The 14,594-nt window shown below is 38.9% G+C and overlaps 2 protein-coding genes across 2 annotated transcripts; both read right to left on the bottom strand.

The window, feature by feature from the left end:
* Positions 1–7,399: 7,399 nt before the first annotated feature.
* Positions 7,400–9,078, bottom strand: LOC124144491 (CD109 antigen-like). The gene is made up of 5 exons (XM_048388038.1): positions 8,977–9,078; positions 8,647–8,794; positions 7,953–8,055; positions 7,647–7,729; positions 7,400–7,472 (listed from the first exon to the last, which is right to left on the bottom strand). The coding sequence occupies exons 1-5, from the start codon at positions 8,988–8,990 to the stop codon at positions 7,467–7,469; spliced, it is 354 nt and encodes a 117-aa protein (XP_048243995.1). The 5' UTR covers positions 8,991–9,078; the 3' UTR covers positions 7,400–7,466.
* A 1,185-nt stretch (positions 9,079–10,263) lies between these two features.
* On the bottom strand, positions 10,264–11,876 carry LOC125376172 (C3 and PZP-like alpha-2-macroglobulin domain-containing protein 8). The gene is made up of 4 exons (XM_048388039.1): positions 11,606–11,876; positions 11,303–11,459; positions 10,663–10,839; positions 10,264–10,541 (listed from the first exon to the last, which is right to left on the bottom strand). Exons 1-4 carry the CDS (start codon positions 11,608–11,610, stop codon positions 10,533–10,535), a joined length of 348 nt encoding a protein of 115 aa, XP_048243996.1. The 5' UTR covers positions 11,611–11,876; the 3' UTR covers positions 10,264–10,532.
* Positions 11,877–14,594: the final 2,718 nt, after the last annotated feature.

The raw sequence follows: 14,594 nt of genomic DNA, 5'->3' as shown, positions 1-14,594 counted from the left end.
TATCGATGGTAAAACTAATCAGCGTGAGCATAGAGCATATATTTATGAGTGTGGGGGAAGTGAGATCTATATTTCTTTCTGGGGAAACCGTTATTTTTTTGAAACCTACACAATTACAATCTTCACTACCTAGTGGTTTATCACAGGTGTTGTGAGTTATATTTCAACTTGTATAATCATGTAGATAAGACCTTTAATGCATGAGGTTAGCTTATGCATTAACAGGTGCCCCCCAATCAGTATTTCGAGGTATTGTTATCTGTAACGTGGGCACGTGACCCAGTGTCAAGACGCTGCAATGCGCTGTGCTTTTTGAGTGAGTGAGTGAGTGAGTGCATTTAAAATTGTTCCAGCAATAGCACAGCGGGGGCACCAGAAATGTGCTTCACGCATTGTACCTATGGGGAGAATCAAACCATGCCCTGCGGTGTCACCGCTATCACCACGAGGGTACGTCACGCCCCAGTAGCTCTATTGAGGTAAACAAGTGATTTTGAATATGATATGGAGCCTTTCTCCTTGACAACGTATATAAGGTTAGTGGTACAAGTATCATGTCAAATCGTAACGAGTCGGCGTTATGGTGGGCGTCCCCAAATGTTCCTCACACGGTGAAAAAACAACAACACACATGTCATGACATAGATAAGACACCAATACAACCAGCACGAAGGTCGATCCTCTGTCACCCTACAGACACGCGGCTTTGATGGTTCAGATTAGAGTCTGAAATAACTTTAGAATTAATATCGTTGGGGTACAAACTAAGGAGGGAAGTACACATTAGACACACTTTTGTTCAATCTCAAATAAGTTTGAAAAGACGAATTCCTCTTGTTTCTATTACTGGAAACGATTATGTCTTATATCGTTTACAAACTATGGTTTTCATAATTTCTCGGTTGGTCAGCATCTTACCTGATCTCGTGGTTTCAACCATAATGATAAACGACTAAGACCTGCATCAAGCTGCGCTGTCCTCACACATTAAGCTGACACGCCCTGATATTATTGAAATATTGTTCAAATCTGCGTTAAAGAAAATTCACTCACTGTGTCAGATATGGAAGGCTCATCAAAAACATGTTAGGTTCACATCGGCGTCTGTTGAATAAAACAAGTAAATATTTACACTAAGATATAACAGAATAAAGTAAGACTCAGCACACACTCACCATATACTTTAGATTTCATGGTTTGGTTGTCGTGTAGATTCATCTCTCATCTAGTTACGGTGACTCCTACCTTGTAGCATCCTTCAAATACATGCAACGTTGGATGCCCTTCAACGTCAGCATTGACATCCTGAACACCACCGATGCTGTTCATCCCCAGGCCGAGGTGCATCGTGTGTGGAACAACTAAACCAGCACATGTATAACGGTTGAAAGAGGACTAAAGGTGAATGGAAGGATCTTTCATTCAAAATTACATTTCGCATCACCACACTTGTGCCTGCTTACATTCCCCCTGATTATTATCTCTGGCTTGCCCGCACCACAACCGTTAATTTAACCAAAGCTGTACTCAATTATGACCTGCATTTATGGGTAACTTTCCCAAACATTAGGTCGATATACTGTGAAAAAAATGAAATACCGCTCAAAGCTACATAACAATAAATACAGTGACTCACCTTTATATTTTGCATTTCTGGAACAACAGGCACACTAGCCATGATTGTACGTATGAAACTTGGGTGTGAAGTACACAAAACAAGAGTTTACAATGCACTTTCTGACTGATGTTCTTAACTATCCATTAATATCTCTTCCTAATATTGGTTCACTAAAAATGAAATCTTGACTCGTTCTCCCCTGTGCCTGCTAAAAGGAAAATCATTAATATTCTAAAAAAACGTTTTGGAATGTTGTGCTAAATAGTACAGATTCCAAGCCACATTGTAAGTGGACGTTATGTTCTGCATGTACGTGAAGCGACGTGATCATGAGCTTTTTATACATTAACTGTACTTTCAGGAGACTAACCATATATTGAAATTAGAAATGCTGATCCCTGTTGCAGAATTTAAATTAAGAAATGCAATAAAATATTTGGTAGGTAGGTACAATGACACATGGATAAATGACATGTTTTGGAATGCTAGGTCCGCTGTCTAAGTAAAACATAACTGTTTGTATTTTATTGATATCCAAATGAAAGTTGATGAGTGATTGGTATGTCTCTCTCAGGAAACCAAGGTGCCACATTCTACCAAAACCGTAGTTTCAAGAAGGCTACCATATGTAATGTGTGTGACAGGTGTTACCCCCAGGTGAGGCCATAGGTTATCTCTCTTTACAGCGGATCACAATGAAAATGTACTACAGGTAAACAGCTCACGCCACCAGGGCATACAGCAGAAAGCTGTGACGTACCTGGAGAGACAAGAGTTTCGGCATTTGGCCCCTTGCCCCCTAACTGTCAACACATATGCCGAGTCTTCACGTCTTCAAGCTTAACTATATATTTACTCTTTCCATCTAGAAGTCTACTATTTACGTCGGTATATATTATCTGTAGATGGTAATAATCATAATTCATGGTCGAGACAGTTGTCACCGTATATCAAGTATTGAGGCTGACCTTACTTAACCGAAATGACCTGTTTGACTTATCAATTAATGCATAGCATAAACGTTCATTGACGTTCAGAATTAAACGGGAAGCCAATGTTCTCTTTGGTCTTGACGCCTTTTCACCTATTCTTTTTTTTACAAGGATAGGTTTGTGTACTCACGAAACGCTTATCACATCTTGTATTACAACGAGCTACGTATAAAATTCTTGAAACAAAAGTCCTAAACCAAAGTTGACAGCTCATAAATAAACCATGGGTGATCCAAAGTAGTTCCCGAACACATACCAAGCAATGTCTGTATTGTGCAGGTGGTAAGAAGTATTGGGATGTGAATACTGATGCCAACGAGAAAAAGGCCGAAGTGAAAACTGAACCAATCGAAATACTGACGACGGCCTACGGCCTAATGACCTTCGTCTCCCGCAACTTTTTCATCTGATATTGTTATTATGACAAGGATAAGTTCGTGTATACACGAAACGCTCCTCGCGTCTTGTACCACATCGAACTACGTATAAAATCCTTATCGAGACTTCGAAGTCCTAAACCAAAGTTCACAGCTCATAAATAAACCATGGGTGATCCAATGTAGTCCCCAAACACATACCAAGCATTTGTCTGTATTGTGCAGGTGGTAAGAATTATTTGGGTGTGGATACTGATGCCGATATATAAACTGCCAAAGAGAAAGCCGAACCAATCGACATTTTGACAACAACCCAAGGGGCAATGTCTTTCGTCTCCCATTTTATAACTTCTGCCCTCGAGTGAGAGAGTGAGTATGGTTTTACGCCACGTTTAGCAATATTCCAGCAATATCATGGCGGGAATCGAACCCGGCGTCTTCGGCGTGACGAGCGAACGCTTTAACCACCGACCGCCCCTTCTGCCCTGGAATGGGCATCATGCGGTGGCTGGGTGCACAAGGGAGACCAAGGATTGGATTCATATCCTCTCAGGTGACTTCAGAACTTTTGAACTCAGAAATAAAATATATAAAAATATTATAATAAATAAATATAACATAAATATTTCTATTTTTTCCTAAAGTATCTCTTCCATTTAAAGCCCAAAGTCCCCGAGCGAAATAGACACGCGTTGTTTCATCAGATTGGACTGCTACATTCAGTTATAGTCACCACTGGTTACACTTTCATATTGCCTCCTAGAATTGCCTGGCCAGTAGTGTTTGTCATTTACAAATCTATTCTGAAACACTTTAAGAACGCATATTCGAATTTGTATAACATTGCCAAATTGGCCACAAAAATCAATTTAAGTTGTACTATGCTTATAGGCATGAGATAATAAAACACAACCATATCATTTTGTCACAAATGTCATCATCCTTTGTCGTGCGAGTAAATGTTTACTGCTAAAATTGTATTTGTCGGGGCCCAGTAAGCCAGTGACTGACAGCCCGAGCTACAATACATGCCAACAGGGCATGATGATATGCAATCAGCCAAGTCTAACCATCCGCTTTATTTTAGTCGGCTCCTATCGGCATGTTACTGGGGAGTAATTTTACCCTGAATCCCAACGGTGGTGTTTTGATAGTACATATTCTATGTGCAAATGTTCAGCTTTGTAGAGTGCCCCAATATATTTCAGGCGCTTTTGCATACAAAAAGTTAATGAGCATGTTTGTTTTACTTGGAATGTATTTAAGCTGTATTATTAGTCAGCCTTACTCAATTTCTGTGTTTGTCGCTCTTTGACGCTCTGGTTGTGAGAACTTTTTCAGGTCGGCCTTGTGGGCCATTTGATATGTACACGCACGCACGCACGCACGCACGCACGCACGCACACACACGCACACACACACACACACACACACACACACACACACACACACACACACACAACCTCCTGCGTTATTGACAGTATGATTGGAAGACCAAACGTACAATGAATTCATCATCTCGCCAGGAAAAAACCTCATTTCTAAATATAGGGCGCCTTCATCTGCCCGTTTCTATCATAAGGCCATGAGAGACTTTTCTGATGGTGTGTTTCTGTTGCAGTCCTAGACAACGTGGACAAATGGCGTCGACAGATCAGCCGACTTTTAAATAAGACACACTGCTAATAACGTATGTTGCTTTGAGAGTTGAAATATTACAATGACACCGGATGATGATATTCCTGTGCATGTGTTTTTATATCGGAATATACCTCCAAATAACTGTATCCCAACCTGCCTGAAGTTGACGCAGAGATCCGGCAGAGTTCATAGCTTAACTGCTTTATACCGTACACACTTACATGTACGCCCATTGCTTGCTCAAGATTCAATTCCATATATCATTCCAAAGACACTTGGTGTTTCTCACTTTATTCTTACATCTCGACAAATATATAGAATATCTTGCCCCTAAATAGAAAGTTACTGGATTTCCTGATTTTTAACATGTTTGTCAAACTGGGAATAGAAAATGTATAGAAGTAGTGGGTATCCCCATGGGTCCTGATTGTAGTGAATTGAATAAGAAACGGATGAATTTACTACTTTGGCTAAATCAAAGGAAAAAAGGCGGATATTCAATGTTGATAATTCTGATTATACATCAGAATTATTTAATTATTTCCTCCCAGATCAAGATGACAATTAAAGATATAACTGACATATTTCGAAAGGGCCGTTAAATCATGTATCCTACGTCAAAACTAGTTTCTAGATGTTCTGTTTCCTGTTCATATAACCTTTTTCCAAACATTTTCTTCAAGCTTGTTGTTTGCTACATGATTGAGGGGTGATGGGGTGGCTGTGCATGGTTTCGTGACAACACCAGCATCCTGAACATTCTTGGAAAGTGAAGGTGGGGCGAGTTCCAAAAATTCCCCATCACTTTACTTCAGCAACAAAAGAATTGAAGAATTAAACACGTTAATGTCCAGAGTGGTTTTCACCAGATAAAATAGTCTGAGAGAATTAAATAAAGCGGATCGGAATTAGATATCCTTTGGTTTTTTTTGTTGATGTGTAACAGACGATTTGAAAAGTCATTATCAAAGGGTTCGTATATTTTGGTTCAAAATATAATGGTAAATATGCTATACCCCTTAAGATAAGGTATTAATTCTCAAAAGAGCGACTTTGTTGACGCCTCAGTAGGGAATTTTACATTTCAGCATTATAGGCTATTGTGCCTCACGTTTCTTCAATAAGTTCTTCTTCTTAAGTGTCAAAGTTCATTTATTGTTGAGAGGCGGTCGGATATACGTAGCCTAGTGGTAAAAGCGTTCGCTCGTCACGCCGAATACCCGGGTTCGATTCCCGACATGGGTACAATGTGTGAAGCCCATTTCTGGTGTCCCCCTCCGTGATATTGCTGGAATAATCCTAAAAGCGGCGTAAAATCATACTACTCACTCACTCACTCAGGGCTGACTGTCAAAGACTATTTACTGTTGTCAGTTTGTAAAGAGCTGACTGTCAAAGTCTTCTTACTATTGTCAGTTTGTACAGGGCTGACTATCAAAGTTTATTTACTGTTGTCAGTTTGTACAGAGCTAACTGTCAAAGTTTATTTACTGTTGTCAGTTTGTACAGAGCTAACTGTCAAAGTCTATTTACTGTTTTCAGTTTGTACAGGGCTGACTGTCAAAGTCTATTTACTGTTGTCAGTTTGTACAGAGCTAACTGTCCAAGTCTATTTACTGTTGTCAGTTTGTTCAGGGCTAACTGTCAAAGTCTATTTACTGTTGTCAGTTTGTACAGGGCTGACTGTCAAAGTCTATTTACTGTTGTCAGTTTGTACAGAGCTAACTGTCAAAGTTTATTTACTGTTGTCAGTTTGTACAGAGCTAACTGTCAAAGTTTATTTACTGTTGTCAGTTTGTACAGAGCTAACTGTCAAAGTTTATTTACTGTTGTCAGTTTGTACAGAGCTAACTGTCAAAGTCTATTTACTGTTGTCAGTTTGTACAGAGCTAACTGTCAAAGTCTTCTTACTCTTGTCAGTTTGTACAGGGCTGACTGTCAAAGTTTATTTACTGTTGTCAGTTTGTTCAGGGCTGACTGTCAAAGTCTATTTACTGTTGTCAGTTTGTACAGGGCTGACTGTCAAAGTTTATTTACTGTTGTCAGTTTGTTCATGGCTGACTGTCAAAGTTCATTTACTGTTGTCAGTTTGTACAGAGCTAACTGTCAAAGTTTATTTACTGTTGTCAGTTTGTACAGAGCTAACTGTCAAAGTTTATTTACTGTTGTCATTTTGTACAGAGCCAACTGTCAAAGTTTATTTACTGTTGTCAGTTTGTACAGAGCTAACTGTCAAAGTCTATTTACTGTTGTCAGTTTGTACAGAGCTAACTGTCAAAGTCTATTTACTGTTGTCAGTTTGTACAGAGCTAACTGTCAAAGTCTATTTACTGTTGTCAGTTTGTACAGAGCTAACTGTCAAAGTCTTCTTACTCTTGTCAGTTTGTACAGGGCTGACTGTCAAAGTTTATTTACTGTTGTCAGTTTGTTCAGGGCTGACTGTCAAAGTCTATTTACTGTTGTCAGTTTGTACAGGGCTGACTGTCAAAGTTTATTTACTGTTGTCAGTTTGTTCAGGGCTGACTGTCAAAGTTTATTTACTGTTGTCAGTTTGTACAGGGCTGACGGTTAAAGCCATCATCAGTACCACCTTGCCTGACCCTTTTATACCTCAGTGAGGGATAAATTCTCTGTAGTTTTGCCTTTATCCCTGTGTCTATATAAATGTAACTTTCGTGCAGGATAGTGTTTTCAGAATGAACAATTTGCTCCCCAAATCATGCCAATTCCGATAATGCATCCAATAAAATACTAGATACGCGTGTTTTTAAGGGGTGTTTTGTTTAGTTTATTTACACAATTGTACAATGACATGCTGGCTTTCGGTCCGAGCCCTCTTCACACCTGCGAATACAAGTAATTGGTTAGTAACAAAGTAACTAGGGTTAACTAAAAGTACATTGTTCAAAATTCTAAGATGTTTATGAGTAGAGTAGAGATCTAAACATAAATAATTTAGGTGAGTTATTAATGTTTAATTATTATAACTATTAAACAGTCGAAAACTGTTAATCTTACCTTGGGACAACACTTGTCACACACGTCACATATGGTGGCCTTTTTTAGACTGCGGGTTTCATAGAAAGCTATACCTTGGTTATCTGGAAAGAAAACAACTCTTAAAAATCCGATGATAAAGAAACGTATATCTACCTAAACATTGTATCTATTTTGGGTTCGATCTATCGATAATAAAACTCATTTAAACTGAAATCCCCTAGCAAATAAGGATTATACTTGGCGATAGAGGCGATTCAGCCGTATATAAAGACTGACAGTAACTCTGCATTCATTGTAAATCAAGTGTTTAATTCCTATACTTACTTGGCTGATAGTAATCGTAGACAGTGACGTAGCTGGGCTGGTTGTTCGTCACCATGCCGGTTCTGGTGGACAGGAGGTCGAAACAGATGGACGTTGTGCCGATCTGAGATTACAGAATATATGTATGCATTATATGCATCTGAAAATATTTAGAGTGACACGTGTGTGGAATTTGCTTAAAATGTCTGGGAGGATCAATATCAGAACTCTCATGAAGAAAGATGACGCTATAATATGATCCAGATTCAAGATTCAGTAGTGGATGCCTCGTGGCCAAGAGTACAATACATTTAGATCTTATTCACTTGTGGATTCAATTAATAAACAATTATTACATGATATGTGAAGTAATACAGAATACTTTTGTTCGTTTTTTAAATCTAATGTACATACACTTTTCTTCAGACACAAGGCAAGACGTTTGATTATTGAATGTGTTGGAGAGTACATTAGTTCAATTAATTTCTGACTAAAAGGATGTTTAGGTATTATTGTTGGATGAATCTATTTCTACTTTGTTTATGATATAAACAGACTAAAACCAAATGGTGCTCGTCCTCAACAACTAATTCATCACAATGGTCTCAGTATAGTATCAGCTGGTCAACATTTGTCTGCGCATTATTTTTACTATAACGCAGTTTTTGTATGGTTCATCAGCAGCAACTGCTGTAAAAAGATTCCAATGACTCACCTCATCAAAATATACAACAACATTTCTGCCACGTCTCTCAACTCTCTTGAGACCAGCGACGTTACCGATGGAAATCACATCGGGATCAAACCCTGACGGGATAGATATCTCCATGACAGTCATTCCACTTGATCCAACCTTTAGCCACCTTGTGGAAATCAAAAAGCAAACCATTAACCGTATATTTAATATGTACATATCTGAATTGCATTATTCACCAAAGCCATAATTAAATATGTTGTGTTATATCAACAAAGCAATTGCTTCAAGATTATCCACTTTAGTATAACTTGGATCAAACTAGTACATTGTTGTTTAAGAAGTTCTTACTTGGTGCAGGTCATGAGTCTGAAGTTGTTGATGGTATCATCAAGCAGCACGGTGTTGATGTCAAATTATTGTTCGCCCATCTCTGCCTCGACGTTGAAGAACACATCAACCTTGGCAACAATCGAGAATATTGAAGAACAACTTATTTAAGGTATTCTCATATAAAACAAATTCACTGGGTGAAACCAATTTGATTTATTTAGGCTACTGACTCACGGTATGAATGTCATAATGTTTCATCAGTACACAGAATAGATTATCAATTACATGCATATCTCACCTAAGCATAAACGACACCTTTACCAGTGGCTGTGACAGACACCTCCTTGGGGAATGCTGTCAGCTGTGGATGAAGTGGTATTGAACTAAATATACACCAGCCTAATATGTTGCATGTAGATAAATCTAGCTTGAATATTCTACAGAATATCAACATCGTGGGATAACAACATTTGTCGGATGAAGTATGCCTATTAATATAGTTATGTTGGGCTTCAACAAAGGATGTGAGGAAGAAAGAATGAATGGGAGTTTGCGAATACATGAATTCCACTGGATTTATGTAGCTTGTTCTTTCGTTTCATCCAATATGTCACAGGCAAATGTATGTAACACAATAGTCGTTGACATATTATCAGTCATCCATTACTTCTATAACATGAGCCCTATTAACGCATCAAAAGTATAGCCAGTCATTTAAAAAGTAAAGTAGCAACAACAACAAATCAATTTTGAAGTGAATGTGTTATTTTATGAATTATGTGTATTTTAGCATATTGATTCACTTTTGGGGGGAAATAGGGGATAAATGGGGATAAGTCATAAGAAATATAATGTTCTGGTATTTATTAAAAGAGGCATCCATGGCTATGACTTGTATTCCAAAATACATTTAAAATCTGTAAACAACCCTTACGCACATCTATCCCCGTTTCCTCATTCTGACCAGTTCAAACTATACCCAAAGACCTCATTTGGACACAAATCAGCAACTCCATTAGACATTCAACATTACGTTTTAACGACCATGAACTATTTGACAACCATGGGGTAATTGTAATCGATCCTTCCTTCCATGTACCTCTGGTCATGGGATCGAATCCCTGCTTCGCCCTCACGATGATCTATGGTATGTCATCGCCATGTCTGTTTTCTATAGCTTTGCCAAACTGTTAAAAGTCGAGGTCCTGCGTCAAATTGGAATTTTCCCCACACTTAGCTTACACAAAATGTTGCTATCAACATTATGATAAAGCCAGTTCACACTGAAGACCTTCAGGTGCATAACCAGTAACTTGTTTTGACTTCTCAATGGTGTAATATTGGACTAACATATGACAACACACTAACCTGCGTCGTGGAGAAGCCACCATACGGGTTCCTCTGTGAAGTCAGCCAGTTCGTGATTGGAAGACCTCCCTTCAGATCACCACGTGCAGAGGACGCCAAAAGGGCATAAGCCGTAGTCTGGATGTCGATTGGCAGGGCACGTGTGTGTGAAGGAGTCCATTTTGTGTAGTAGCTAGAGGAGGTGGTAGTGGGTTCAGTCCAGTGTTTCAGAGTACCTGCATGGGGATTCCAAACACGTATTACCATCATGTATACAGCATATCAATTAGGCTGATAGATCTGAAGATTCACGTACCATTATATTGGCTTATGTACATCAATGCATAAACATTTTACCGTGAACCTCATCTGAGCGTTGAGTTTGTTGAATGTGACATCTGCTACCGAACTCCCAACCTCAGACAAGGCGTAGCTGACAATGGCGAGAGTGAAGGGGTTCGTGATAGAGGGAGCCACTGACTCCAGGTAATTCGTGGCATTCACGGTGGCGTTTTCCAGCGTGTACTGATTAATCTGTTCATAGAGAAACACATACATATGTTTATAACATTATTTGAACCTTGTTCTACTTTCAATGAATTTCTAGGAATGGTCTTATTATCGGTTCACTGGTAACATACCATCATGAACATGTTAGGTTGGTTACAATCAAATTGGCAGCAAATGTTCTGTTTTGAATGGGTATAACAAACACTGACAAACAGGACAATTAATGTATATTAACATAAAACCCGTCAACTCATTTGTATATTCAAGTTTATTATTATTGCCAAGACTGGATTCACTCCATATCCGCCCATGTCCTGGTTCTCCAGGAAGGCCATCGGGACCATGGCTGTTAGAGAGGCTCTGAGCTCTGAGAAAACAAAGCAAACATTTGTTGAGGACATACACCATTCATATGCACTGTATTCTGTCTCTGTCCTGCAATTTCAATGTGGAAACAACTTGCGTGAAGAGGTAGTAATGCAAGTACCTGCATCTGTCTGTCGAACACAAGGCCAGGCTCATTGAAGGACCCATCCACATTCTGCCTGTCTGCCATCCAGCTGAGTGCCCTCCCTAGAGTCTGGTTGCCCACGAAGATGTAGGGTCTGGCCTGATGGAAACTGCGAGCTACGAATGCAGTCAGCCTGATGAACATAAAACAAGCTTGTTTGTTAGAATCAAATCTATTTGAGAAATAGCCAGGAGGACTATAAATCAAATGGAATGCATAACGAGCAACTGGAGTTTGTATCCGAATAAACCTTTGTTGGAAGGGACTGCCATTACTCACCACATGTATCCTGCCTCATCGCGGTTTCCGAAAGGACTGTCCGAACCAACATATCTCTGGAAGGTCAATTCCCGCTGGTATCCTGAAAGTAACCAAAATAGCTTCACAAGGGAAACTCTAAGAAGTAACTAGAAAGAACACACAAATTCTATTTTGGTGAATTAAGTCAAGCATACTAATATAAAATGTTTATTTTTTTCTTAATCACAAAATCATGTTGCAGTCTTAAAATAAAACAACAAAGAAGAATCGACATGTCATCGACTCTGTGAATCCGTGTCACTTGCTAACTTGTCACATTTCACTGTACACATGGCTGAGTGAATTATGATACCTTGACTGACTGCTGGCATTCACTATGCAAGACTCTATTGCAGTTGTGAGATGAGTGTGACTGAAGGTGAGACAATAAGGTTCAGGGTAATTGTCTACAAAGATCAATCGATGTTTATCTTTATAAGGGCACGGATTGGGAAAGGGGTGGGAGAGCCCAGGCCCTCAAATCAAAAGAAAATATTTTGCAAAGTTAAAATTATATAATTCCTGTTAAAAAAAGGTTACTTGACACGCCCCCACTAGCTATACACTTGACATACATGGACTCCACACCAGTATAATACATGTATAATATACAGCTTGCGTGCCTAGCTGGCCGTGCTTATTAAGACACCCCTACTCGTCAGCGCTTTTTAAGATTCATTTTGGCTGTAACAAATACAGACCTCTAAATACGTATTAAGCGCAACATCGCTTCCAATTTCACATCGTTTTGCTCGGCCATCATATTGTACATAATACTGCCTACACAATGATGTCAAAATTTCTGTTACTATTTTTCATGATATTTCCACTTTAAGTGAGTTTAAATTTAAAGGAAATGTAGATTCTCTAATGGAATTTTTTTTGAAATTTGTTCATGATGTAAACACGGATAATGACCGATATCAACTAGCACTTTAAAAACGGAGAGTTCTCATTGAATCAAGGTTTGAATTCTTTGAAGTTGGAAATAGATAACTAGGTTGTGGGTGTATTTGATAAACTTTAAAAAGCCTTCATTAATGAGAGTGAATGAGTTTCATTTCTCACCGCTTTTAGCTATCTTACGGTGGTTCATTGTGATGTGGCAGGACATTCCGAAATGATGTAGGTCCTGTCCCACTATGGCCCCATTGTTGATGATGAAAGGTGTATGATCGTGCTTGCAGGATCTCTTTAACATTCAGTGACACGCAGCCCTGCATTTGCGTTGGTAACACCATCAATAGCCTGTCGGAATTGACTTGGGTTATCAGCCCGTATCACAAGCTTACAAACGTATTACTACCTAATTGAAGACTCAGTATATATGAAAGCGACATGGATTTGTATAGAGTTTCGTCCTTTAGAAGTGCCAGAAACCTATGAACGTGGGTTCGAATCTGAGATTCGTCCCGGTCATATGTCAAGGTTTGTCATTATCATTTCCGTGCTCGTGGGTTTCGCCAAAGTGGTAAATGTCAAAGATCTGCATCACTTCGGGCTTTCCACCTACATCAAGCAGACATGACATGAACTTAAGTTCTGTTCAACGGGGTGTTCAAGTTTGTAAAGACCAAGGGTAGTCATGATGAGTAAGTATCCTCACGAAGATGACTCTGATAAACACAATAAAGAATTAAGCAAGCAAAATTCACTTCTATGACACCAGGCTGATTAAGTGGAACCAGGGACGATACGACACTATCACAAAACATATTGTTATCCCTGTGGTGATTCTAGGTCAGATAAGGTTCCATGTACTTCAGTCTCTCTTAACGATCTCACGATCTATCCATGTCTGCAAGGGTGTATAGTCCCAAGAGATTTGCACTTTGAGAATGGACCTACATGTATCTGAAGGTCATAAGGAATCCGATATAATACAATGTAAAATCGAATGTGAGGTTTGTAGCCATCTTGCCCAATTGCCAAAAGAATAAGTAGAATCTTGATACTCGCCAAACTCGTCAAATTAATTTGTCAGATTTGATGTTTTCAGCCATTTTCATAGCTTGTCAAATGAATAGGTTCAATCTGGTGTGAACTTCTCCCCAGTCAGTTTTGATAAAAGTCATAAGTAACAAGAATATTTTATCCTGGCCTTACTCAACATTCATTCACTTACACTACTGTTCGTTCATAGACGTATATGGACTTAACGTGAAGAGTGGATATCTCTGATATTAAAGACATACCGAGTAACACACCTCCGTCTTATGATTCATCATCACATGGAGGTACTCGCTCGTCACGCTGAAGCACCCGGCTCGAGTTCACACATCCTAAAAGCGGCCATTGCTACAAGTGGCGAAAAACAATTCAAACTGCCTCACTCAACATCACATGATCACGATCAGGACTAATCAACAATGGATGCAGGTTTCAACATTGTATTATTATATATAACCCAAACTGTTATCTTTGAAAGCAATCCAACAGACGCAATACTCAACAATACGACAGCAACAATTTAGGCTAAAGACATTTTTATTTCAACTCACATGAAACGTTAGTTGTTTTCTAAGTTTTTTTAACCCGGATCACAATAACAAAACCATTTATGGTTAACGTGGAGGGCATTTTCAAATGTTTAGGACGACTTTGAATATAATTTGTAATATCTCAAATGACAGATGATAATTTTCCATTTCTGTTACTGATGGGTCAATTTGGAAATTTCATCATCATTTCTCCCATATGAAGCTGTTTGAAATCTTCGAAAAATGACAAGTTCGACTGTACCTTAAAAGTTATCAAATGTAGACACCAAAGGCTGGAACTCCTGGAATATCACTCGACAAAAAGGGAAAGTTGATTATAGGAACGTTGAAGCCATCCCTGTTATACAAACATACCGCATTGTAGACTGTCAGTCTGAATCTTTACCCAACCACACCAAACACAAAGTCCAAAAACAAGGTGGGGATTTCTGTACCTTAGGGCTTCAATTATTCTTTATCATTTGAAA

Source organism: Haliotis rufescens, unplaced genomic scaffold (genome assembly GCF_023055435.1).
Source record: "Haliotis rufescens isolate VD_foot unplaced genomic scaffold, xgHalRufe1.0.p SCAF_7, whole genome shotgun sequence".
Taxonomy (NCBI): domain Eukaryota; kingdom Metazoa; phylum Mollusca; class Gastropoda; order Lepetellida; family Haliotidae; genus Haliotis; species Haliotis rufescens.
The sequence above is the reverse complement of the archived record's forward strand: the minus strand, read 5'-3'. Positions and strand labels throughout refer to the sequence as shown.